The following is a 26,749-nucleotide window of genomic DNA, read 5'->3' on the forward strand; positions in this document are numbered from 1 at the left end:
ATCAAAGAGGACATAAGGTGTTGAAATACGAAGAGGGTGGCAAAAACGCAACAGGCATCAAGCCAACAGTGACTAGGCAAAATCTCAGATTGTAATTTGGAACCTAGTTGCCCTAAATTCGCTCTACAAAACCATGTGGTAGAGGGAGATTTTTTTATTTTAAAACATATTTTAGTGTTTTCATACCAAGAACCCCCCCCCCCTCCAAAGTAGTTTTTTTACATTCAGCATTGCCCCCAAGTATGCAGGAGAAAAGTCACCCTTCCCGCGCGAAGCCCCCCCCCCCCTCTCTCCCTCCCGCACCCCATGTCAGTGTGCCCCCCTCTACCTACCCCCCTCCTGACGCGCCCCCCTCATTACTATGAATCGTGTTTGGTGGTAGAGGGAGATTGACAACCCAAAGGCTATTTGACATGAAAATGCTGAATTGGCCACTCCATTCTATGGCCTGAAGAGCCACGATTTAGAAAGTGGAATCTCTGTAGATGATTTAACAAAGTTAAAAGGTTTCCAAACTGAAAAAGCCATACTGGAGCGTGATGCAAGAACTATTATTTCTCATCTACTGCCATTAACAGTCCATATTATTATTACCCTTGGAATGTTGACTTGTCACAACCCTCTTACCTTGGTTTCCTGTGATCCCTTTTCTGTTTTTTTCCACACCTTTCTAGGACCTTCTTCCCTCATATGGTTGCCAGGCCTGAACATGTGCCCACACGGATTTCTACATTGACATTCAATAACCCTTTTGGCAGTTCTTGCCAGGGCGCGGTCTCATTGAACATTTTTTAACTTCTCATCTGTTCACTCGCTACTTTTTTGGGTTGCTCGTGATTGCACAGAGAACATTTTCAAACACAGGTAGGTCTCATGCTTACACATACATATCATGATGCTCTTTTGAGCCAAAAGACAAAAACACAAAAAAAAGGACCCCATATAGACCAAGACGGTCACTGTATGGAGGATTCAATATTAGGGGGGGGGGATGTCCATATGGACCCTCTGTGCCAGGATTCTAATCTGCCTGCAGTTAATATGGCAATTTTCCAGGAGCCGTGGAGCTAGTTTTCCCGTTCTCCAATGAGTTCCTCACTATCCAAGAGTTCTTGGTTGCATCAGAGGGTGCAGGGCTTTAGTCTATGAAATGAGAATTCTTATTAATGCGCATCCAGAGGACAACAGTTTGGGGTATGACGGTTGTCAGACAAATTAAGCATTCTTGGTCCTTACTTTAGTAACTCCTGAGACTGAAGATACGGTTACATGGACATTCTTTCCCATCATGGAAACAAATTAAATACCACGTGCATCTGAGGGGGGAGAATAACAAAAAAAACAAACAGAAAAAAAAGCTAACTGGGGAACAGTGACATTAAATTCGCCATTTAAGGTACTAAATCAATTCCAAGCCGGATGTAGAATGGAAGGTCTCCACCATAGGTTAATAAGAGGATGAACCAGTGGGGGAGCTGGATAGCAGAAAGACACTGAAGATAACCCATGCAACACTCAGACTTCAAGGGTATGTGTCCCTTAAACATCTTGGGGCATTAGGCCCAAGTTATGGAAGCCTGCAGGCAGCTGCAAAGCTCCTGTCAAAACTACAACAATAAAATGCATAATAATTCTTTAGTTACGCCGTCAGTTTGAGGACAAGCATAGTTCAGAAAAGAAAACAAGTAGAGACACCTGTGTGGGTTGGTCCAGGCATGCAGTGGGGCTTCTTTGTGTTTTTTTTTTTATTTTTAAATCAGCAATTTTAGATGTTTCCAGTCCTTTTACAGGGAAAATACCATTATAGGCATATAAAAGAAAGGGTATGCTAGGGAATAGTTTAGTCCAAAATACTCATAATTCGATCCGCTGCAACATTCACAACAGCAACTTAATTCCCTCTAAATTAAAGTGGCACAGAGACCAAAGCCAAGCAGTACTTGCGCCCACATATGTATTTCCATAACCTCTCACCCACCTTCAATAAAACCATATAAAAACAAATAAACCACCTTTGCAGTGTGCCCTCGAGTAGCTACACCCACTAGTCAATGCATCGTGCTAACGTTTACTTCATCTCGCCAGCTACAAAATTAAAATTCATCTGAAAGGGCAAATTCGGATGTAAACTCCTTTATTCACTGCATCCTTCGCTGCCTAACTGAACTGGGTTTCAAATCCACAAGAAGCACCCTTTGCTGCTTCCAGTTTGGTCATCTCATCTGCTTTGTATTAAGCTGGAAAGGAAATGCTATACTTCCGACTAGTCCACCATGCAACACCAAATCCAGGACCCTTTACTATAGAGAAGAATTTGTCCTGGAAGTACAAAGTCCCCTACATGTTTGTTAGAGTTCTCCATCCTGGTGTTTGAGGTACAAAAATCTGATAGCATTCAGGTTCAGGAACGAAGCTTTAAGATTACCTCAAGCTTTCCGAGCTGCAGTACACAAGTCTCATGTGAAATTCTGGCCTTTAGACCAACATTGAATCAAACATTACATGTGCAAACACTGTGTCGCACTCAGCAATGCAGTCTTGAAAGGACTTGTTCAGTTGCAAAACATTTGGGGTAGGGCAAAGGAAAGCAATTGAAGGACAGTCTTTGGCAATATTCAAAGACTGGGAACAAGAGAGGCTGAATTCGGGAGGTATACTTAGTAAGATATACTTTGTGGTTATACTATCAGGCCTGAAGGGAATAATAGGCCGGATTTATTGCAACATGGCGTATTCTTGACCCACCCCTCCCAACAAATCATCCTTTGGCTCCAGACTGGAATCTTGCAAGCGAACTGGATAACTTGAGCCGGCAAACAATTTGCTAGTGCTTTGCAGACTTCAAACAAGCCAGTTCTATTTCTGTTCATATGGTTGGGTGATTCAATGGTAACATCAGCTGATGAAACAACCAGTCTTCTGAAACGAGCACTGGAAAAGGCAATGGGTGTCGCTTTTGAGACACATTAACTTTGAAAATGGTTGCCAGCCGAAGGATTCTATGCAGCATGACAAAATGGACAGGGGGGGGGGGGGGGGGGGGGGAGCTGCTCTACAGCATTAGTCACGTCATTTTGTAGGCTGGCGCAACATGCATGCATGTCCAAACAAAATGAGGTGAGCAATACTTTTTTTATTTCATCGTGGTGAGGACTTGTGTGAGGGAGGAAACATGCAGGGGGGGGGGGGGAAGCAACACAGGGGCTTGGAGAGGAGAAACTATAGGTGGGAGATTGCACAAGGGGGGTGCACAAGGGGGGAGAAGCAAGAGTGAGTAAGCAATGTAGGGTGAACAGGGAGGGGGGGGATGAGAAGCACATGGGCAAGCAACAGGGTATGCACAAGTAGGGAGGAGAAGCAATGGCCAAGAGTGTGGGGGAAATCACACTATGGATGGCAGGGGTAGAGAAAAGAAACATGCAACTTCCATTTCTCTCCATATAATTCCTCTTCCCCTAAATTGTAACCCCATCAATTCTCATGGAGTGCTTACAGAGAAAGAAAAATAAGTTCCCTGAAAAAGAGCAATGGGAACCAGGCACTCAAACACATCGTAAATAGGCAATGATCCACGGCAGGGTAAAAAAAATAATAATATATATATATATATATATATTACCTACTGGCGGTCGCCAGTAGGTAGTTATAGTTAGGACCGTGTTTCCATAGGAAATCCACAACATTCTATTTGGAATAACTTTGGCGCCGATTGACAAATCCTGGCGAAATTTTCAAAATAGGTGGGGCGCTCCGCTCCGTTCCTACCCTGAAAGTCTCGGGGGGGGGGGGGTTAGTCAAATGGGGGCTGAGAAAAAGAGGGGGTCCCAAAACGCGTTTTCCCCATGCATTTTTCCATAGGACCTTTAGTCCAAGCTACAGCCCGAACGGCTAAACAGAATTACTTGAAATTTGGCAAAGAGGTAGTCCTCAGGTCAGGTATGTGCCTTTTGTAGGTCTGGTGTAAATGTGTTCAGTATTTGCTGAGAAAATAGCATTTGAATCAATATATATATATCTATAGGCACGCTCCGAGCGCTTACGGTAAGCTTACCGTACGCGCACGCTGCCATGCGCGAGCTCAATTCTGATTGGTGGTTACATGACTGTAAACATTCGAATCGGACGAAATGAGGAAGTGTCAGCCTCCATTTTGTGTGTCTCACACTGATAAACAAAGGAGGAGAACGTGGAAAGGGGGCAACGAAGTGAGTTGCAGACCCCCTAGCGTTTGTCAGGGGGTCCAAGAAGGTCATAAAAGAATTAAAAATAAATTTAAAAGTTTAAAAAAAAAATCACGGGGTGCGCGTACGGTAAGCTTACCGTACGCGTACGGTAGAAAATAAAAAAAGAAAAAAAACAAATATAAGTGTTAAGATATTAGGGGGCTCTAAAAAGAGCTGTTGTGTTCATTGAGTGTTTTTTGGTACCTACAAGTAAGTACCGATGCAGAGTCTAAAGTTTAAGAGGAAGACTCAGTTCCCTTAATCATTGAAATGTACACCGTCTCCTCTATAAATGTCTTGCATGTTGTAACGCAAGTTGTTGTGGTATATAGAACCCATACCATAGTCTCTGAGGAAAGCAGAAACAGATTTGTTGACGTGCTTCCTTGCTTTTTTAATCTGCAGACAAAATTGGTAGGACCAGTTCCACTTTTGCCTTTGGCATATGTTAGAATATACAAAGGCAGAATGAGGAAAAAGAGACAATTGCACAAAGGAGTCCTTAATAAGCATTTCCAGACCTACACCAGTTAAAGTGCCTAGGTCATTTCCACCACAGTGCACAATAATAAGGTTAGGGTGTGGGAGATGTAGAAAGGTTTTCACCAAAGGCATTAATTGGTGCCACTTTAACCCTCTCTGACCAATCCATTTAATGTCTACATTTGGCAAAGCAAGGTCTCACCATACCTCTTTTTTCTGCAAATTTTTCACTCCAGAAGACATAGCTGTGACCTACAATCCACACTGTGAACATCTTTCAAGGAGATCTGGATGCACTCTGAAGGTGTCTTTCAGTAGAATGGCAAAATGAAATGAGAGTTTGGAAATGGAGGCATACATATTTTTTTTAAAATAAAAAGAACACATTGGCTGTTTCACACCATTCTACACTAAAAACTAGGCTGTATGTGTAAATTTATAGAAGCATGTTTTGTATTGGTACAGAAAAATGTGTTACCAAAGAACATTACTATGGATTTGCTGTTAGGTTTGAAAAGTCAAGCACTCTTGCTCTTTGGAAATGAAACATTGTGTGGTGAACTTCTGACCTGACTCCTCACAGCAGTGTTCCATGAGCTGTTGCTATGGTAGCAGGCAGAAGTCAAATTGGGGGAAGGGTACTTTTGGAAAAGGGTTGAAGTTTTCAACCAATAGAAACGTGTGATTTCATTTGAAAAAAAAGGGGGAAGCACTGAGATTTGTAATTAACATGTATATGTGTGAAAAAAGAGAGGGAAACATTGCCATTAATTGGTTCTGCTCAGAGGAGAGAGGTGTACAGCTCTGATATTCTGAGTCTGATAGTCTGCAGTTTGAGTGCCACATTTCTTTCTCAACTAACTAATTTAAAAGGTGAGTTATGAGTTTGAGAGGGGATGTATGTGGTGATTTTTGCATGAGTCTGTGAGCAAAGAGGAATTTGTCAGAGAGGTATTTTGTGTCTCTCTGGTTCTTTTGGGAAGTAACCATGCATATGTCTCTTGCAACTGAAAATACACAGTCTGCATAAGCAGACTGTTAGCACACACCCAGCAGTTTATCATGTAGAATCATGCTTAGTATTCACAAGTGAGTGGTGTTTCAGGTAGCAGTGAGTAACGCTAATACATTTAACATCACTAAGGCCGATTTATTTTGCTGGAGTGTAGTCAGTCACCAAGGTCACACATGAACATGGTCTCAAAAAGCTGTTTGCACATGTGCTCTTTTCTGTGTCTGAAAACTGTAATGAAAATGTATCAGACTGTTATAATTAACGCTAGGAGGAAAAAACAGTACTAAGTGTGCTTTGAAATTGGCAAGCAAATTTCGTTTTCTGCCTAAAAACACAGAAAACTGTAGTAAGTGTGCTTTGAAAATGGCAAGCAAATTTCATTTTACGCGAAAAATCACAGCATGAGGCTGTGAGCATAGTGGAATTGCTGTCACAGAGGTATTTGGAGTCTCTCTGGTTCTTTTGGGAAGTAACCATGCGTATGTCTCTTGCTACTGAAAATACACAGTCTGCATAAGCAGACTGTTAGCACACACCCAGCAGTTTATCCTGTAGAATCTGGCTGAGTATTCACAAGAGACTGGTGTTTCATGTAAGCAGTGAGTCACGCTAATACATTCAACATCACTAAGGCTGATTTATTTTGCTGGAGTGTAGTCAGTCACCAAGGTCACACTTGTACATGGTCTCAAAAAGCTGTTTGCACATGTGCTCTTTTCTGTTTCAGAAAACTGTAATGAAAATGTATCAGACTGTTAGAGTAATTAACGCTTGGAGGAAAAAATCAGTAGTAACTGTGCTTTGAAATTGGCAAGCAAATTTCATTTTCTGCGTAAAGTCACAGCACGAGTCTTTTATGGCATTTTTGGACCCCCTGACAAATGCTAATGCATTCAACATCACCAAGGTTCATTATCTTTGCAGGAGTGCCGTCAGTATGCCAGGTTACAAATGTATATGCTCGGAAAAAGCAGATTGCACATGTGCGGTTTTTTGCCTCTGTAAACTATAAAGAAAATGTGTCAGACTGTTAGAGTAAATAATAATTGCAACAAAAAAAAGTGTGCTTTTGAATTGCAAAAGAAATATCGTGTTCTGTCTAGAATTTCACCAAGAGTGTGTGCAAACAGGAATTGATCTTAAAAATTACATTCATGTTGGTTTTCTTGTGTTTTTCACGTGTAGGAAAGGGATAGTGTTATTTGAAAAGAAATTACAAAAATAGTAATACATTAAAATTACAAAAAAGGTATTTATTTTTTAGTTTTTCAGGTATTGCTGCAGAGCAGTGAAGAAAATAAAAGATGCCTATAAAATCAAGACAAAGAAAACAGAAAAAAAAGGTTTATTTGAAGACAACTGGAGGACCCAAGTTAGTTGAAGATGCTCATGTTGGGAAAAAGAAAAAGTCTTCTGGTAAGCAGAGAAAGCAATTTTTAAAAAATATATTCAAAAAAAGGAAAACTTTTAAAAATGCCCCCATTGGAAAAACTGTTTCAAGTACAAAACAGGAGAATAGTGAAAATTTACAAAATGCTAATGTACAAGCAGAAGCTAAAATAATTAACTTGAAAAGAAAATCAGCATTTAAAGAGATCCGTAGGAAAATGTTTCAGAGAAGAGTGATGTCCAATTTGCTAAAAGATGTGAAAAAATATAAGAAAAGAGCTAAATTTTTAAAGAGAAAAAAAAAAAAGATATTGAAGCCATAGTAGAAAAGGCTTTAAATTTCAAAAGGAAACTATTCATTTTAATTTTGAACAGGATGCGTACATTAGAAAAAATAGTTAATGTAATGAAGTCACAAAGCAAAAAGAAAAGAGTAGTAAAAAGAAATAACTTTTGTAAAGTGTTTTTAGGAGAATGGATGCATAGTTCAAGTACTGAACCATTTTTTAATGGAGAGTGATCTTCAAAGTAATAGTTTGCTGCATGCAGTTGACACCAGTGGTCGAGCATATGAAGTTAAGGATGGTTGTATAATGGAAAAGGAGAAAATGGTTCCAAGAAATGAGGAAGAAGTGATTGCAGATGAGGCTATGGGGAGACGTCCTAAAGCTCCAGTGTATACTTGGAAATGTAGTAGTATTTGTACTTTGCGACAGGAATCTATTGATAAATTATGTGAGTTTTTAAGAGAATATAGTAAAAAGAGTGTAAAACAGAAGATTAAGGTGCTTCAAGGACTAGATCCATGCAGAGTGAGAGAGAATACTGGTTTGCAAGGTCACTCTCTGGCTTGTCTATCTAGGAAAGTTTGTCAAAGTGTTTTTCACCATTTTAGGATGCTGGCAGTTCATCATACTGAAACGAGGAAATTTGTAAGAAGATTGTATTTTGCTAAAAGTCCAGCACTAAAGTTAAATGAGTTGAATAAGGCTCTGTTTCGTGGATCTGTATCAGATGTTGAGAAGGTTACTGATGAGATTCAGTTTTGTTACTTTGGTCCAGAACAAGAAAGTGCAGGGAATGACAGTTATTGAGGAAAATGTGGAAGAGAATGTAGAACCCTCCATAAATAAGAAATTTGAAGATCAAATTACAAAATTTGCTATCATCTCTAATGAAAGACCAAATATTACTTGTATTTGTTGCCGGAGAAGCCATTACAAAATCCAAACAAGGAATGTTGATCTCTACAAAAAGAGTGAAGAAGATAATTATAAGTGGAAGGATTTTGCAACATATATATTTCTTGAAAATTGTTTTGATTTGGGTGAAGATCGTATTTGTAAATACTGTTACAACAAGTTGGAAGAAAATAAAATGCCAGCTAGAGCTGTACATAATAATTTAGAATTGGTTGAAGTTCCTGCTGAACTTTGATTTAAATACGTATGAGTCTATACTCATTCAATGTGTTCATCCGTTCCAGACTATAGTACGTATGGAGCCAAAAACAGGCAAATTACCTCCTTCAGATTTACAGAGAGGTTTAAAAGGAAGAGTTGTCTATTTGCCGTTGGATTTGAAAAAAAATATGGAAACTATTGACACAGAAAATTTGGAAACTGAACCATTAGTTATTCTGGTTAATGGTGTACCTACAAAGAATAAAAAAATTTGGCAGGAATTGGTAGATGTTCGGAAAGTACAAAGAGCAAATTTATATTTGAAAAGGAATAATAAATGGTATGAAGCCATTTATATGGATGAAGATGAAGAAGAATTAGTAGGAGACAGACACACCAACTGGGCAAATTGAAAAAGTTGACAAGTCAAAAGAAGAAGAAATTTATGAACATTTCAGCATACATCCTCTTCATTCAAAAGAAGTAATGGCAAACACCATTGATCTATTTCAAATGAAAAAAGCACAAGGAGCTCCTGTGAGTGTATGGGAGGAGAGTTTGGAAGCTCGATGTTTTCCCCAGCTGTTTCCTACAGGAGAAGGTGGACGATATGAACGTCCAGTTCAGATTCCTGCTTCTGAGTATCGGACTACAAGATTATATGCAGAAGATCACAGATTGTCAAAGTATTCCTTATTTGTTCCATCTGTTATTTGAAAGTGACTTGTCTGCACTCTCTTATGCAGTAAACCATATTTCAAAAAGTGGAACACATCTACATAATGTGTCTGCTAAGGATTTTATGAACAAAGTGCAGCAGCGAGATGATCATTTGGAATCACAATTGATCAATCTGATGGCTTGTCAGCGTGGGACGAATGAATATTGGTACCGACGCCATGGAGAATTGAAATGTATGTTACGGAATTTAGGAACTCCAACATGGTTCCAAACCCTAAGCTGCGCAGAGTACGCTTGGGATGATTTACTGGATTTTATACGAGAGGCAAATTCAAACATTAAAAACATTGAATACAAGACAGCAGGAGAACTGTGCTCATTGGATCCGGTTAATGTTTGCAGATATTTCAATCATAGATTTGAGGCTATGATGTCCTTTATCTGCAACAAAAAAAAATTCACCACTTGGAGAAGTTTTGGATTTCTTTTGGAGAAAAGAGTACCAAGCAAGAGGCACTCCTCATATTCATATGCTGTTGTGGATCAAGGATGCCCCAAAATTTGGAACAGATGCTGATGAAGCAGTGTTATCTTTCATTGAACAATATGCAACATGTGCTATACCTAAAAGCACAGAGGAGAAAAAGTTAAAACAGCAAGTTTTACGTTTCCAAAGTCATCGGTGTGGAAAATACTGTCGACGGAAGTACAAGACCAAAGATAAATTCTGCACAAAATGTCGATTTGGATTTCCTAGACCTGTTCTTTCAAAAGGAAGAGTCAACAGTTTTATGTCAGCTGTGCGACATACTATTACAAGAAAATCTCCCAAAAATACGTACAACCTGAAAAGAAGAGTAAAAATATATAAATGACTACAACCCAGTCATTTTATCCATGTGGAATGCAAACATGGATATTCAGTATGTGGCAGACAATTCTATTGCTGTTGCTCGGTATGTCACATCGTACATTACTAAATCTGAGAAAACGGAATTGAAGGAAATGTGGGAAGAGATTTCTCACGAGAAGAGTGTCAGTAAGAAGCTGTACAGTTTCAGTTTGAAGATGTTAACGCATCGAGAAATTGGATCCTACGAATGTTCAGATAGGTTATCTTCTGCAAGTCTTTACTCGAAATCCAGAAGAATAATTTGGGTCAGTTTAGGCCTTGCAGGAATGCGAAATCGGGTTCTGAAATCTGTTGGAGAAATTGAATATTTGGCCGAAAACGACCCAGAAAGTACAGATATTTTGAAAACAAACATGTTGGACACATATTACCCAAAAAGAAGTCATCATCTTGAGAACATGTGTCTCTATGAAGTGCTGCAGAACTACATTTTTTCACGGAAAGCCACAGAAGACATCAACAATGGAAAATATAAAGTCATTGGTGAGGAAGGATGTTTAGTGAAGCAAAAAAAAGGAAGTTTGATTAAATCACAGGAAGCTGAGTTGTGACACTGACAAAAAGGAATTTTACTACTTGGCACTTTTACAGTTGTTTAAACCATGGCGTTCAGAGGACGAACTACTTGGCGAATTTCAAAGCTATGAGGATTCATTTATTGCATGTAAAGATACCATTGAATGCAGTATTTTCAGGAATTATGTCCAAATGTTAAACGAAGAAATTGAACAGGAAGCTACAATTGCAGCTGAAGTAGCTAGAGATAGTTCAAGACAGCCAAAGTTCTGGAACGCTCAGTCAAGATCCCCTAGGACAACCAATCGTAGAAAATGAAGCTGCAATAGCCATGACTGAAGTGGAAACGGCTATGAATCAAGCAAAGGAAGATTTAATAGAATTACCAGATTTGGAAAAACAACTGAATGAAGAACGACAAATTTATGAAGTCAGAAAAAAAATTGATCACGGATTACTACATGAAAATAAAGAGTGCACATGCACAGCATTTGAACCAATTAGGTTATATTTGAGTGGACAAGCTGAAACTGGGAAAAGTTTCTTAATTAAAGTCATCAGAAGCTACCTACAGCAAAAACTGATTCTACTTTGTCTTGTGTTGTTACTGCTCCAACTGGATTAGCAGCATATAATATTAAAGGAATTACTCTCCATCGCTTGCTAATGTTACCAGTAGAGCATGAGAACAAAATAGAATATCACAAGCTAACTGGCGAAGCATGTTTCGAAGTTTCAAGAGTGTTGAAGAAGATGCAAGTTCTCATTATTGATGAGGTAAGCATGGTATCAAACTTGAAGCTTGCCTTTGTGCATTTAAGAATGCAGCAAATTCTAAAAAGAGACTATGACGTGCTATTTGGAGGAAAACATGTTATAGTTTTTGGGGATCTACTGCAGCTCACTCCAGTTAAAGGACAACCAGTGTTTAATACTGGGACACATGAGGACACGAAGAAGTCATTAGGAAGCATTGGTAATGCGAATATTTGGTCGTTCTTGGAGTACAAAGAACTCACTACCAATATGAGACAAGCAAACGATGAAGAATATGGAAGTATTCTAAAAGAGATCAGAATTGGACTACTCACAGAACATGCCAGAAAAGCTTTACAGAGTCGATTGCTACATAATTTATTTCCAAGTGAAGAAATAGTTGCAGAGAAAATATACAAGAACATTGCAGAAAAAAATACTGTAATCTGCTTAATGCCAACACTACGTGAATGTTCAATATTCAATGAGGAACTTTTGAAATTGGAAAAGGAAGAGATTAAGAAAATGGAAGCAGTGGACAAAATCCAACATGAAAGAATTACAATTCCATTAACAGGCGAACTGAAAAATAAACTGGATTCTCTAGAGAAGAACATTTCGAAAACAGCTGGATTAGAAAAAAATTTATATCTTTGCATGAACGGTCGAGTATTTTTAAGGCGAAATTTGGATGTAGAAAAAGGATTAGTAAATGGAGCTATGGGTAAAGTTGTAGGTTTTGTTAACTACCAGAAAAAAGAAGGCATTGAGTATTTAAAAATAAAATTTGATCAGATTGAAGAGGTAAGAAACATTTGTCGTTCTTCAGTCCGTTTTTTGCTTGTGAAAGACTTATATGTACGTAGGAAGCAGTTTCCATTTTCTCTAGCATATGCTGTAACTATTCACAAGTGTCAAGGATTAACTGTTGATAGTGCATTTGTAAACATTGGATCTACTGTGTTCAAAGAAGGTATGGCATATGTTGCTTTGTCACGAGTGAAAACATTATCTGGTTTATTCATGATAGACTTTGATGACTCAAAAGTTAGTGCAGATGCAAATTGTGTAAAGGAGTAGAATAGATTAAGAAGAACCTATGCTCATTTAGGTCAGTATCCTGTGTTGGAGAAACGTGTTTCTCGGAAAAGGAGATTTGAGAATATCTGTAATGAGGATGTAGAGAAGAGAAAACAAAAAGACTCATGTGATTGCAAGCAAAAAGAAAAAGGACAATGTTGAACAGGTTGTTGGTTTCCATTTTGAAAATAGCTCTGGTGTCAACTGCTATGCTAATGTAGTGCTAAATGTTGTTTTTTTATCTTGAAAGTTTGCTTGAGCAGATAACAGAAAATCATGAAAAAAGATTCTGTTCTGTGCTAAGTCTTCTTTATGAGAAGCTGAGTGGTGATAAAGCAAAAATAGAAAATACAAATGAAATTAGAAATCTATTAGATGTTTGTTCAGGACGAACACAGTTTTCACAAAATGTCCAGCAAGATGCACAGGAATTCTTCATGTACATTCTTTTGGTACTTGAAGATGAAGGGGTAGAAATAGAAAATATGTTTGGTCTGTCTTATAAATGGGAACATAGTTGTGAAAACTGTTACTACACATGCAGCTCTAATGTTGATTCAGAAAGGTTTATCTATTTAACATTGCCAGAGACTAAATCAGTGACTTTTAGTAAATTAGTTAAAGATGCCAATCACAACATGGAATGTTCTAAATGTAAATCAGACATGTTTTCAACGTTATTTTTAAAGAAATATGGACAGTATGTCATTTTAATGATGCAACGTTGTAGAGCTGATGGTTCAAAATTGGACACTTTAATAAAGAAGTTTACAGGACAGCAATTATCAATTTCTGGAAAAACTTTGTCACAGTTGCAATAATTTTCCATGATGGGCCTATTGTGACTTCTGGTCATTACACAGTTTCTTAAATGTGAAAAAGGCTGGACACTGTAATGATTCTCAGTTGGTTTTCAAGCAACGTTTGCCTTTTGATTTAGCAAATTCCTATTTAATTTTTCTGCAACCAAAATTTTAGACAGAAATTGCAACATCTGTACAAAACATTATTTACATTTAATTGGATTACCATCGGAAATGTCAAATATTATAAAAATTACCATTTGGCCGTACGGAAAGGTAATAATTTGCATTGTGGACTTCTTTGACAAAAATTATTTTGGTGAATATGCTTATGCAACAGAATTTTCGGACAATATTTACTGAAATTAGTGATTGTTTTTACGTGAGGATTATATTACGGTATGTTTTAATGAGAAGAGATTATGGGCTTTTTTTTAAAACAATCTTTGTGATTGTTATTTTTTTTTGCCCGCTGTTAAGTGATGAATGCAATTGCTTTTACGATTTACAGTAAAATGCAATATATTCTGAAAACAGCAAAAAAGGGCAAAAATATGTTTAATGAAAAATGAAAATATGTACACTATTCGAAAAAGTATTGTTAAATATTAATACATTTTTCTTTTTTTACAGATTGAGAAAGGAAAAATATAAAAATAAACTTCTTTTCACAAAGTAAAATAAATCACTTATTTTTCTTTTAGTTATTTTCTTTGTCAGGCAAGTGTGAAATTTCAGGAATTATCACACATTTACTTTAATGCTCACTTTTTTTTTCACTACTCTTGTCTATGTTTTTTTCATTTCTGTAGTAGTCCCCCATGGACCTTGTAGGGTGATAAATTTTTGGGTTTTTAAAAAAAAAAAAAAAAAGCGCTTACGGTAAAAGTATGCATGCGCGTATAAAAGACACGCGCATGCGCATAACAGGCACGCTCCAACACTTCCGCGTAACGTGCGCGTGTAACGTATGCGCTTACGCGTCGCGTATGCAGTACAGACGTCTACGTAAATTGCGTAACTATACGCAAACAGTAGAAATATTACGTGCGTAAAGCAACGCATGCGGTAAGCTTACCGTACGCGCACGTAAAAAAAAAAAATGTAAAAAAAAATTCACTATGTTATACTATTATATCTTACCTGTTTGGTTAAAAAAAAAAAAGGTGAAACATTTTATATTGCAGAATTTTAAAATTTTTACCATAGTGTTTAAAGAGAATATAAAAAAAAAAAAAAAAGTAAAAAAACCTTGCAAAAAGAAAAAAAAGAAAAAAATCACACAATATAAGAATTTGCATTTAAAAAACCATACAAATTCACTTAAATAAACCATGGGTTTCACACACGTTATAGTTAGGAATTTTCATTTTAAAAACCTTGCAAATTCACTGAAAAAACCATAGGTTTCACACATGTTATAGTTAGCTGGACATTTCACTCGTAAAAAACCTATGAAATTCCCCCGTTATAGTTAGTTAAGCTAACTATAACTCGCGCACCCGCAATCCACTGCTGATGTCACATATAACATCACTCATGACATCACTGATGACATCACTCATGACATCACTGATGACATCACTCATGACATCACTCATGACATCACTCATGACATCACTGATGACATCACTGATGACATCACTCATGACATCACTGATGACATCACTGATGACATCACTGATGACATCACTGATGACATCACTGATGACATCACTGATGACATCACTGATGACATCACTGATGACATCACTGATGACATCACTGATGACATCACTGATGACATCACTGATGACATCACTGATGACATCACTGATGACATCACTGATGACATCACTGATGACATCACTGATGACATCACTGATGACATCACTGATGACATCACTGATGACATCACTGATGACATCACTGATGACATCACTGATGACATCACTGATGACATCACTGATGACATCACTGATGACATCACTGATGACATCACTGATGACATCACTGATGACATCACTGATGACATCACTGATGACATCACTGATGACATCACTGATGACATCACTGATGACATCACTGATGACATCACTGATGACATCACTGATGACATCATCCTTGTGGCAGACCTCCTCTCACCCTAATATAAGCTTTGATACACACATTCAAAAATAGAAACTAAAATTTTCAAAACAATGGACCTACCAATATCAGTTACAACAACCTATTCAGTAATTTTAAGATCCTCATACACATCCACTCATTCACCAACAGTCCTATACAGTCACTCATACATGTACTCACTCATCATATGTACTCATACACCTATACATCCTGTTACACAATGCCACACATCCATAGAGTTACTCACACACATAGTCACTCATGCTAATAAAGAATCAAACATACATTTACTTGCATATACAGTTACACACACACCACCACACTTACTTCTACGGAAACTTACACATACTTAGTCTTTTAAACAATCACTTATAGAAACACATACTTATTCATAAAGGAACTTTCAATCTCTCACTCTCACATATACTCACTTATATAAACCAATAGTCACATATACTAGTTTAAAACATATGTAGTTACTCATAAAGACACTATTGAGACAGTCATTCACTCACTAACACACCCATACACACACTCATCCACCCATACAGTCCTGCACACATGCTGTCTTCAACACAAACAGTGAGTCACTCATTCATGCACCTATGCACTACGTAATACCCCCCCACCAAACCATGCAGACACTCAGACTGATACTCAAAAAACCAACTAATAACCTATATCGACACCCATGTAGCTACTCACCAACCCATGCAGCCACTTACACACAAAGTGAGACTGATACAGATATTTATATATTTAAACATTACTCACTAAGCCATGTATTCACTAAGATACACCTAATCAGTCAGTTACACAATCAATTTTTCAAAAATAAATCATCCATTTAGACACTTATATACCCATTTATTCTTCCATCGACCTTGAGATATACATATATAAAACATATTTCATTTTCAGAAAAACAGATTCACTGGATGAGGTCATCAGTGATGTCATTTGAGATGTCATCAGTGATGTCAGTGACCATGTCATGAGTGATGTTATATGTGACGTCAGCAGCAGTGGATTGCAGGTGCGCGAGTTATAGTTAGCTTAACTAACTATAACGGGGGAATTTCATTGTTTTTTTACGAGTGAAATGTCCAGCTAACTATAACGTCTGTGAAACCTATGGTTTTTTCAGTGAATATATATATATCTTACTCAAAGATGAAGTACACGGCACACCTCTTGATGATTTAGATTTGTTTATTCAGTTCGTGACTGTCTCCTACGCGTTTCGAACCGTAGTTCCTGATCACGGTAGAGTGTTATTCTAGTCCTTTTTTAATTTCCATTTATATACACTAATTCTAACTAGTGCATTATGGGTTGGGTAGTTTATACAAACATATGTTTTTTACTTTTTTTACATTTTTCAACAAACTTTATTGTTCATTGCGCTATTCATTCTTCTACCTATATGGCGAGTTTGAGCATCAGAAAACAGTAATTTGGATGAGGTTTCGTCACATGACCTCCATGTGCTGATGGGGCCTGGTCGCTAAGTAGCGTACATGCCGTTGTTGGTGATTTATCCAATACGTTTTCTACAGTTGCACATGAGGTAGAGTTAAACTGAGTGTTCACAGGGTAGAGGGCACTCAGCCCTCTACCCTGTGAACACTCAGTTTAACTCTACCTCAAGTGCAACTGTAGAAAACGTATTGGATAAATCACCAACAACGGCATGTACGCTACTTAGCGACCAGGCCCCATCAGCACATGGAGGTCATGTGATGAAACCTCATCCAAATTACTGTGTTTTCTGATGCTCAAACTCGCCATATAGGTAGAAGAATGAATAGCGCAATGAACAATAAAGTTTGTTGAAAAAATGTAAAAAAAGTAAAAAACATATGTTTGTATAAACTACCCAACCCATAATGCACTAGTTAGAATTACAGTGTATATAAATGGAAATTAAAAAAGGACTAGAATAACTCTACCGTGATCAGGAACTACGGTTCGAAACGCGTAGGAGACAGTCACGAACTGAATAAACAAATCTAAATCATCAAGAGGTGTGCCGTGTACTTCATCTTTGAGTAAGACTTCGTACGAGACCCTGTCCTGGTCTCGACGCGGGCACCAGCTGATTAAGGAGCTCCCACTGTCAAATGGACACTTTTGCTCAGTGATATATATATATATATATATATATAGTGACAGAAAAGCCAACAAGAAGCAGAAAAAAAGAGTTAACAGTAAAGTCAAACAATCGTAAGCAATGGACCAGCTCCTAGCCCCTGAATGCTCCTAATGAACGCACAATGTCTTGCCACACAGACCGCATATGCGCAGTCCCGCAAGTCCTACATAGAAATCGCCAGTAAGGCAACACAGGTCAAAAGTTTCTTTTGTTCCCATTATTCCCCCCCCCCCCCCCCTCAATAAAAGGGTGACCAACATTAATTTGGTTGGGTGTTTCCCAAATAGAAGTGGTTGGGGTGTGGCAGGGGCAACTAGATTTATATGGTAGAGAGCAGTGACTAAGCTTCTGGGAAGACCCCTCCATTTCTATGCTTCTGGAACCCGGAGTTTAGAAGTACTGCTGTATTGTATAGCCAACAATAAACCCCTAGGAAAAGGTCTGGAGTCTTAAAGTGACTTACAGGAATCACACGTTAGTGCATCAGTCAGGAGGAACTTCTGTTATGGGCTGAAAGAGTGGGGTGATGGCCGAAGCAGAGTAAGTACCTATCTTCCAGAATACGCATAACCTATAAACTGACAAAATGAACGAATCCAGAGTGATCACATCACTTAAGAGCTCCCTCAAGGGCAGAAACACAGGGTCCATGGTTAGTCACCATTAGGATAAGTAGCAAGTGAAGTATGGGAAGATGAACTAAAGCATTTGTTCTTTACACACACACTACAGCAACAACCATGAAGTCGAAACCGAGGGCGTAGGATGAAAGAGTAATCCATATTTTCCTACTACATTTACAAAAGTGTATAGTTGGCATCAGATTCTAGAAAGTTTGAGACCGTTAACTTTATCTTTTATTGTTTAGCAGAATGCCCAAACTTAGGGCACATTAAATATTCAGCTGTGCAAAACGATACAGTGCTAGTTTGCAAGACAAAAGGACAATCTACATAATTGTACACTTTTCAACTACAACTTATGTGGCCAGCAAACATGGGTTGAACTTATTTGTTAATAAGACTGAACACATCTCTCAACGATCAAATGGTCCATTATGGTGAAGGAGCTCTACAGGATTGGCTTAACTAATCTGCATTTATATTACTTTTTTAAACTCGTCGTACAGCACAAGCACAAAAGCTCCACCCATGCCTCGGAGGACGTTGGACCATGCTCCTTTGAAGAACGCTTTTCCACCCTCATCGCGGAGAATCTTCCTCCAGCAGTCGATTGTTCCAGTGTACATTATATCAGCTGAAAATGTAAACAAGGTTTGCCATAGTTAGTCTGTACTACACAATAAGATCAAAATTACAATTATACTATAACACAAAATGTGCATTTTCGCTTTATGCAAGACATTTAAAAATTCCTCCCACGCTAGTTCAATGCAAAAATTTCACAGTAAACCCCATTTCAATTTGAGGGACACCGCACCATTGGGTGGTCTCTAAAGACCAGGAATAAACAAATCCATAACAAACAATACAAGCTCTGAAAGTGCAGTCTCCGGCACAGTACAAGCAGCTTTATAGCATGAGAAAGGATAAAGAGCACCTTTTGGTTACTCCATTATACCTACTCAGACATGCGACACTAATGTGCAGATGCATTACCCTCATCAAAAAAAGCATTAGCTAAGCTTAAAGATCTGGGATTATGACCATGCATACAATGATTCAGTTCTAAGGTGCCAAATGCAAGCACTCCATAGGAAGTGTTATGATACACTAATTGTGAATCTTTTCAATAACAGTAGGACAGCGAGTCTGGGCTAGTCTAACTGACAATCACTCAAGCCAATGGCCGAAAGAGGGTGATCAAAATAAACCCAAGAGGAGAGGATGTAGCCTTACGGCTAGAGCAGTCGACGTCCAAGCTGGGGAACCGGGTTCGTGTCTCAGCAACAATGCTCAACATCCTGAAATTCTGGGCAAATCACTTAATCTCCCTGTGCCAAACAAAAATTAATGTGCCCTTGTGTAACACTGGGGTTATGTAAAGCGCTCGGATACCAGATATCTTTGGGCATAGTTCGCGCTGTATAAAAAAAACAAAAACAAAAAAAACAAAAAAAAAAAAAAACGAAGGAAGCTTACTTCAAGTCCATTCAATTTTAATTTATATTGCAAGAACAGGTCTTTAAATGGCAAGACAGACAACTGAGTCACACCTGAATGGATGTGTTCTTGCGAAGCTTCAGCTATTCTAAGAAGACAAACTTTTGCTGTGATTTAAGCAGGGGGGGGGGGGGGGGTGTAGACAAGATTCTGCTTTCAATAACGGCAAGGATGAGAAAACAAAAGCAAATGGAGGCTCTGCCTTTAACCACTGGCAGCAGCTACAAATGGAATGCCGACTGACTTTAGCAGCACTTAAGCTACTGAAATGGTGGACTATGGGGGGGCCACAATTGAAGTTGGCATGGGGAATATTTTGAAGATCTTGGCCCCCATAATCATTGGGGGTTATATCTTGTATACTTAAGTGACAGAAGGCAACGTTAAACTTTTCTAAGAAGAAACCTGGCTGCAATCTTGCATCCCATCCACAGACATGCAAAACACCCAAGTCATATTTCATCACAAAGCCCTAGCCAACTAGCCTAAAATAGCATGGTTATTCCAGAATCTTGTACAGTCAGTTGAAGCCGCATGCATACCTTCAGGTCATTAAGCCTGATCGCAACACCTACCTTTCAGCATGCCTTCAGCCACAGATCCATGTACCTTGCCCCACCCCAATCACCCGTTCTTTTACAACTCACCCACCCACCATTATACGATGGGAGGAGGGGTCAGCTTGTGATACGCTCACTCATTTGTGACAGGACAGTAAAAAGGCCTCAGTTAGGATTTTTGAAGCTCACAGAAGTCACCACTGCGTACTTCGATAGTCACCGATATAGACCTATGCGAGTCAGTTTCACATGCAAAACAGATCACCAGCCATTGTGAATTGTAGGACACTGCATAGAGTGGAAAAATCTCGCGACTGCGTTAATGTGAGCAACAGAAAATTTCAATTTTAAATGCTTAAAACTGATCGGCACCGGTAGTAATAAACAGGCTTTTTCTTCTAGGCCCAAACTTTTATCATACACCTCAATGCACAATGACCCAGGCCTAGATTGTACGTAAAACTTTCCAAAGCTATTAAAAGTCATGCTACACAGAAAAATGAAAAATAACTCTTCGGTCAATTCATTTTTCACCCATCAGTTGCCAGTGGAGAGCAACCCGATGGAAGGTCAGAACAAATTATTGGATCTTTGCACAGGTCTGGATGAGGAGAGCCACTTGAGGTGCATTACTATTTGACAGGACAGTGTCAGCAGTGGACTAGACATTGCCAGTGACAGCAAATTACCTTTCTGGTGCAAGTCATCAGTCCACATCCCCTGCTGGAGAAGCTATATACTTGCAGCATGGCCTTATACTTAGTAAGTGGACTAGGAGGAGTCCATGATTATGGTATATTTGAGGCCAACGAGGTAGCTTGTAATGTTGTAGTTCACATGTGTTCAACCAGGGTGTGGGGGCTGCGGTAACTTGGAGACAAAGAAGTGGCGATATTGCTACACAGTATACCTCATGCTGCTCCAGGAGGTTTGGTAGGAAAGGAGAGGGCTTAAAGAGCATGGTTATGGGTTCTGTTTTTATAATTCGTCTGCTGGTAGTACTCTTGTAAAAGTGGTGGGATCAGACGGTCACGTTTTCCTTTTACGATTGTAGCCAAGTTTATCAGGTTGCTACCAAGGAGTGTTCACGCTCTGAAAATTGTAGTCATGCAAAGTAATTGCTTATATGACGGGCTTCTAGTCGTCCCCGCCTGCTACAGGAAACTCTCCTTTCTGAAAGATGTGAATGAGCGACTTGATGGGGCACCAGAGTCGTACCTTACACATCAGTCAATAGGCGTTTAATAATAGCGCATATTGGCAAGTCACGCACACTGGATTTAAAGCTTAGGTTTGGCACATTAAAGGAAGACTACTTCTGTAGTATGGGCAGTTCCAACACAGACCGCCTTTCTATAGTTCATTGGTTGTCGCCTTTAACATAATTACAGGCTGAAGTAGTCTACAGCCCTGTGGTCAAAACCCAAGGCAGCTCAGTACTTCGCGATTATGCGCTTCTAAAACCTAAAAGATGTATTTACGTTGCAGCTCTAATACAGAAACCAAATAGTCCCTTTACTCATCAGGAATTGGCTACATTGATACCCCATGTACTGACTGGGTCTGCTCAGCTTCTTTAGTTGATTAAATAAGTTCTTCAATAGGCACTCCGGACTAGAAACTGTACAGGAACGGCGTAGAAATCTAGCGGTCCACAAGTAGGTCCATCACTGCGGGAGCTCTTGAAGAGTGGAGTGCTAAAACCACTTTAAATCAGATGGGAGGAAATTAGTAATAAAATTTGACTGGCTGAGAGGACTAATGGACAGAATAAATTTGATGTCTAGGAAGGAGACAGAGTTCCTTAGTATGTAATGGCCCATGCATATACCCAAGGAAGCTGGCATGGTAGGGCACTGAAGGCTTGTTAACACCAGAAATGTTCTCCAAGAAGAGTGAAAGATAAGATTATGCTCAAATCGAGGATAACGAGGAATGTCTTAAGAATTCTGTTATTTCCATCAGCTATGCACCAAGGAGATCCTAATTTGTACCAACGAGAACCTCTGTAGCTTTGGCTGCATCCCTCACTCCCTGCTTAATCAGATCAGATTAAAGGATATAGTCCACGGATATAGCAAGACTGTAGGTTATAGTTCCAAAATTTATCAATTCAGAGATGCTTGTAAGGCCGATCTGGTCTGGTGATCCGGCAAGATCAAAATGGATGCATTGGCCTCAAGCTAGGATGGGTATGCGGTGGAGGGACCAATGACGATGATGGGTGTTATATAGTGCCTGGTCTGCAGATGCATTGCCATGTGACATACTCACTGTGTGCAATGCAGGTTTAAACTAACAAAACTTGCATGTTCTTACTGGGTGTCTTTTAGGGGCTGGAGGTGTGCTGTCAGTTCAGACTACTGATATGTCCAGAAGGTCAGACATTACTCCAGCGGAGTGTAACCGATAGCTGGTTAATTCAGATTCCATCACTTTCTATCACCCTTCAATTAGAATTTGGAAAGAGTACATACCTTCAGTAACTAATACAATCTTTCTGCACAGTCCTCACCTTACTACCAGGTGCCAAACTGGGTCCTGCCACTTTCACCAGTAACAGCTCTCCAGCACTGCGACGTGGCTTTATGCAGCATCAGCCGCTATTCTGCAATCAGGATATGGCAGCAGAAATATGTAAGACAAGTTACCACGATGGCATCAGTTCCACTCTGCACACCTTAATGTGGCATGGGAAACTGTATCAGGAACTGAAAGCATCTCAACAAGAGGGACAGTTCTATAACTGCATACCTCTGAATTGTATTAATCACCGCAACAAGCCACACGGGGAGTAGGGTGAGCAACCTGCCGAAAGATAAAGTATCCACTAAATACAGAGCTACCAAAAAGTAACTTTCTTCTGATGGATACTTCTTTCTAAAGATTCCTCACCTTAAGAGCGAGCCCAAAAGCAATACTCTCCAGGACTAGGAACTGAGAAGTGTCAACTAACCAAGAAAGCTGTGCAACAATGGCCTCACAAAGAATCAGTGGTTGTGTGCTTTGGCTGTGTGGCATCAATGTTTAGCAAACATATGCAAAGATGAGCAAATGGCCACTCTGCAGATGTGAGCTACCAGAACACCCATAACAGTAGAATCAGCTGTGGCTTGGGTAGAGTGGAAACAAACATCAGGCGGAAGGTCTCTCTTGGCTAAGGGAGGGTGGATTTTAAGACAAACGGTAACCCACTATGAAATAGTGTGATTGGTCCCCTCTTTGCCCTTCTTGGCAGGAATGGTGCTCTGCAACCCAACATCAAGCCATCTGCTGCCCCTCCCACCCCAGACACCAAAGGGCACTGCCCCCCTACCAATCCAGGAAGCAAATAACTTGCAACGGGGCTCTGCTGAACGGCAAAGTAGTAAAGAGTGTTTAATCCCCTGGAAAGAGCACAGGACATCATTATGAAGCAACCACCTGAGAGGTGAATAAATGTGCCTCCTCAGGCTGGGCACTCCAGATGTTGACCCCAGCAGAACATGCCTTACTAACTCATTCAGCTAGTGTCCCTTAAAGGCAGCTGATAACATTTTGGATAGTCCATGCAGACCTTTAGAACCGATGACGGCAGCGCGAGTCAAAGTGAGGCAGGGCTTCCTTGAAGCTCTGTAGCAACTGTTCAGGAAAAGGTAGCGGTGGGGCCACTGCAGAAAAGTAGCCACCTATGACCAGGATTTTCAGGAACAAGGGGGCACATTTAGGCCTTACAGCGAAGACTTGTACTGTCAATGATCAATTCCCCACCATGTTTGTGCTCCTGCACCAGAAGAATCAGGATTTAAATGTCTTTCGTTCACTGAACACAGCCACTCCTTCTGGATAGCTGGGAGACAGACAAATCCACATCTTCAGCTTTGACAGGGAGTGGGTCAGGGTGGGATGAAGTGTACAATTGAAGGTCCATACAAATCCAGGACCTAGACCCCTGTCCATATGAAGAAAATAAATTGTACAGCATCCCCTTTCAGAGGGGGGGGGGGAGGGGGGGGGGGGGAGGGGGGGGGGGGGACCATTTGTTACTTCTTAAAGTAGCTGCCCTGCTTGCAGCAGCAGGTCTTGGTATGCAGACAGGGGAAGAGGTAGCCTGGATAGAGGTAGATGGAGGCTACAGAGCATATCATTCAATTAACTTTGAGTACCTATGTATCAGTGGCAATGAAGGTCTAGTAGGAAAAGTGAACAGAAAGCCAGTTATGACACCTTGCTTCCACTGGGGCGATCAGGCCAACCTAGATTGTGCAGCAGGATGGTGGAACAGCGACGAGTCATTGGGACCTCACTCTGTTGAAGCCTGGGGAAGTTAGCCTTTAACCCAGAAACATCTGCTTTAAAACACGGGGACAGAGCCAGAGAATGCAGTAGATGCAAGATGCTTTGGGCTCACGTTTAACACAGTAAATTCTGAAAGATTTATTTTGTTGCTTTGTTTTAGTATTTGTGCAACATACAAGTTACATGGTTTTGTCCTTTAAACCACCGAGTTCTCAATTTTTTGCCCATTTACTTAATATTCTGACAACCATTTTCATACAATCAATGTGTCAAGTTCAACTTCGAAAATAGCTTTATTCTTCGTTAGCTGTGAGGATCCCATCTCAAGAAGGGGCTGAATGAAAGCGGTCTGTACATATGCACAATTTGTTTTCTATAAGAGTCAGTAGCCCACCTCTGAAGATTAGGCAGTAAATGTGCAGGCAGTAAATATATCTGCCAGTCTCAAACGACATTTATACCGCTCTACCTCAACTGCAAAGTCAATCTACAGAAGGGCGCCCCAGTCGCTTATTTGTTCACTGTAGTGAATAGCTGGTTATGAATGGTGCCCACACAACCAGATACAACCTAAAAAGTACTGGGACAAAGGAGCATTTCAGGGGTTTTTATTCAGTGATTAAGTATCATGGACAGAATATATAGGAACCCGGTTTTACTTCCATTTTGGTTAAGTGCTTTCTATAATTTTTTTAGCCAACTTTACATATGCATCGCCCTATTGCGCCACTGAACAATGCTTACAGTGATGTCCAAGGAGACTGGACTAGAGAATATCCAGAAAAAGGAGGATGTACGAAACTGGATTATTTGGGGTGGGTGACTACCCACCTCAATGAACAATCACATCCCTGATCAGGGGTCACCCTCAAAATCACTAAACTACCCCGAGCTCAACCCTCTGGAAGTTAAAGCACAAAACAGACAGGCTTAACCTAGGACAATGTTTAAAGCCTTTATGCAGTACCAAAACAGTAAGTCAAAATGCCAAAAATAAACGGAACTAGAAAGAGGAGAGAAAAATGTAATAAAAAGAACAATTTCAATAAGGTGAACCAGAGATATTAATATTTAATGTTTTAAGTAGAGATTGCACCAAATAGCACAAAGCATCAAATTATAGTCAATGGTCATGGTAGACTGGGACCTAGGCGCAATTGGAGGCTGATGGAAATGAAGTGCAGGTCGGACACACCTACCAGCTGCATCCTGGTCAAAGATGTTTACCTTTCGATTTAGTCCCTTAAGTTTCAATCCACCACAAGAAGTACACTTCTAAAGCTCTTTACTCCCAGACCTCAGGAGAGGTACTAAGAGTCAGGCAGAGGCCAATAGCAAGGTACAGTCAAAGTCGCGGAGCCTAGGCAGCTGGGTACTTTCAGGAAAGAGATAGCTTGTATCTATGTAGCTTGAACAGGAGATCAAAACTTAGAACCCTTGCAGTTTGCTTCTTTTTCCTGGGTACAAGAAGAATAGGTCCAGTCATTCAGGTCACAGACAGCAGGTCCAATCCTCCTCCAGTCTTCTTCAGGTTTCAAGAGAGGTGGGGGTGTGTATGTGTGTGTGTGTGTGTGTGTGTAACATTTATGCCCAACACTAGCTAGTGGGTGGGAATAACTCCTGAGAACACCCTAAACAATGGGGTAAAAGTTCCCAGAGACAACCCTGCCCAGTTTGGGCATTTACAAGCTTAGGCAGTGGGTCTGTATGTGGGGCATGTACTATGGTAATTCCAGTGACCTCCAACATCCATTTTGAGGTAGCCACTGTACCAACAAAAACCAGATAGAGAGGTCTGATACCACAAAAATATAGTCCTCATCAACCACACATGAATCCACATGATTCGTCTTGGCATCCTGATCTCTCCCCTTTGAAGCGTGGCCCCAAGGGTTATATGTAAAACCAGCAGACCTGTGAAGCAGGATTTGACACTAGTGTGGAAAAGGATGCCTTCAGCCCCCACCCTGCATATTCTGTGGCATTCTGAGGAAGAACCTCTGCCAAATCAGGCCAGCCTATTCTTAGCTTCTGGAAGGCAGTTCACAGCTATGCAAAAACTAATTACTGGCTCGGAGCTGGTAGAAGTATATTAATTAGCCTTCTGACAGTTTAGGCAGGAGAAGGGTAGCTTTCTAAAAGTTATTTTTCCTATTTAAAAATACAATTTCAACATAGAATTGGATTTTTAATAACTATTAAAAATAGTAATTTAATTAGGTTTTTTGCTGGTCCCTTTACCAACATGGTATTAGCATTTTA

General features: G+C 39.7%; 1 protein-coding gene across 1 annotated transcript in view; it reads right to left on the reverse strand.

The window, feature by feature from the left end:
* Window positions 1-18,350: 18,350 nt before the first annotated feature.
* Window positions 18,351-26,749, reverse strand: part of LOC146805456 (ADP/ATP translocase 3) — a 51,938-nt gene continuing 43,539 nt past the window's right edge. Inside the window, exon 4 of the mRNA XM_085622688.1 lies at window positions 18,351-18,783. Within this exon, the coding sequence (XP_085478814.1) occupies window positions 18,626-18,783 (158 nt within the window). The 3' untranslated portion in view covers window positions 18,351-18,625. The remainder of the gene's footprint in view (window positions 18,784-26,749) is intronic.

The sequence above is a fragment of the Triturus cristatus genome, chromosome 8 (genome assembly GCF_964204655.1).
Source record: "Triturus cristatus chromosome 8, aTriCri1.1, whole genome shotgun sequence".
NCBI lineage: Eukaryota > Metazoa > Chordata > Amphibia > Caudata > Salamandridae > Triturus > Triturus cristatus.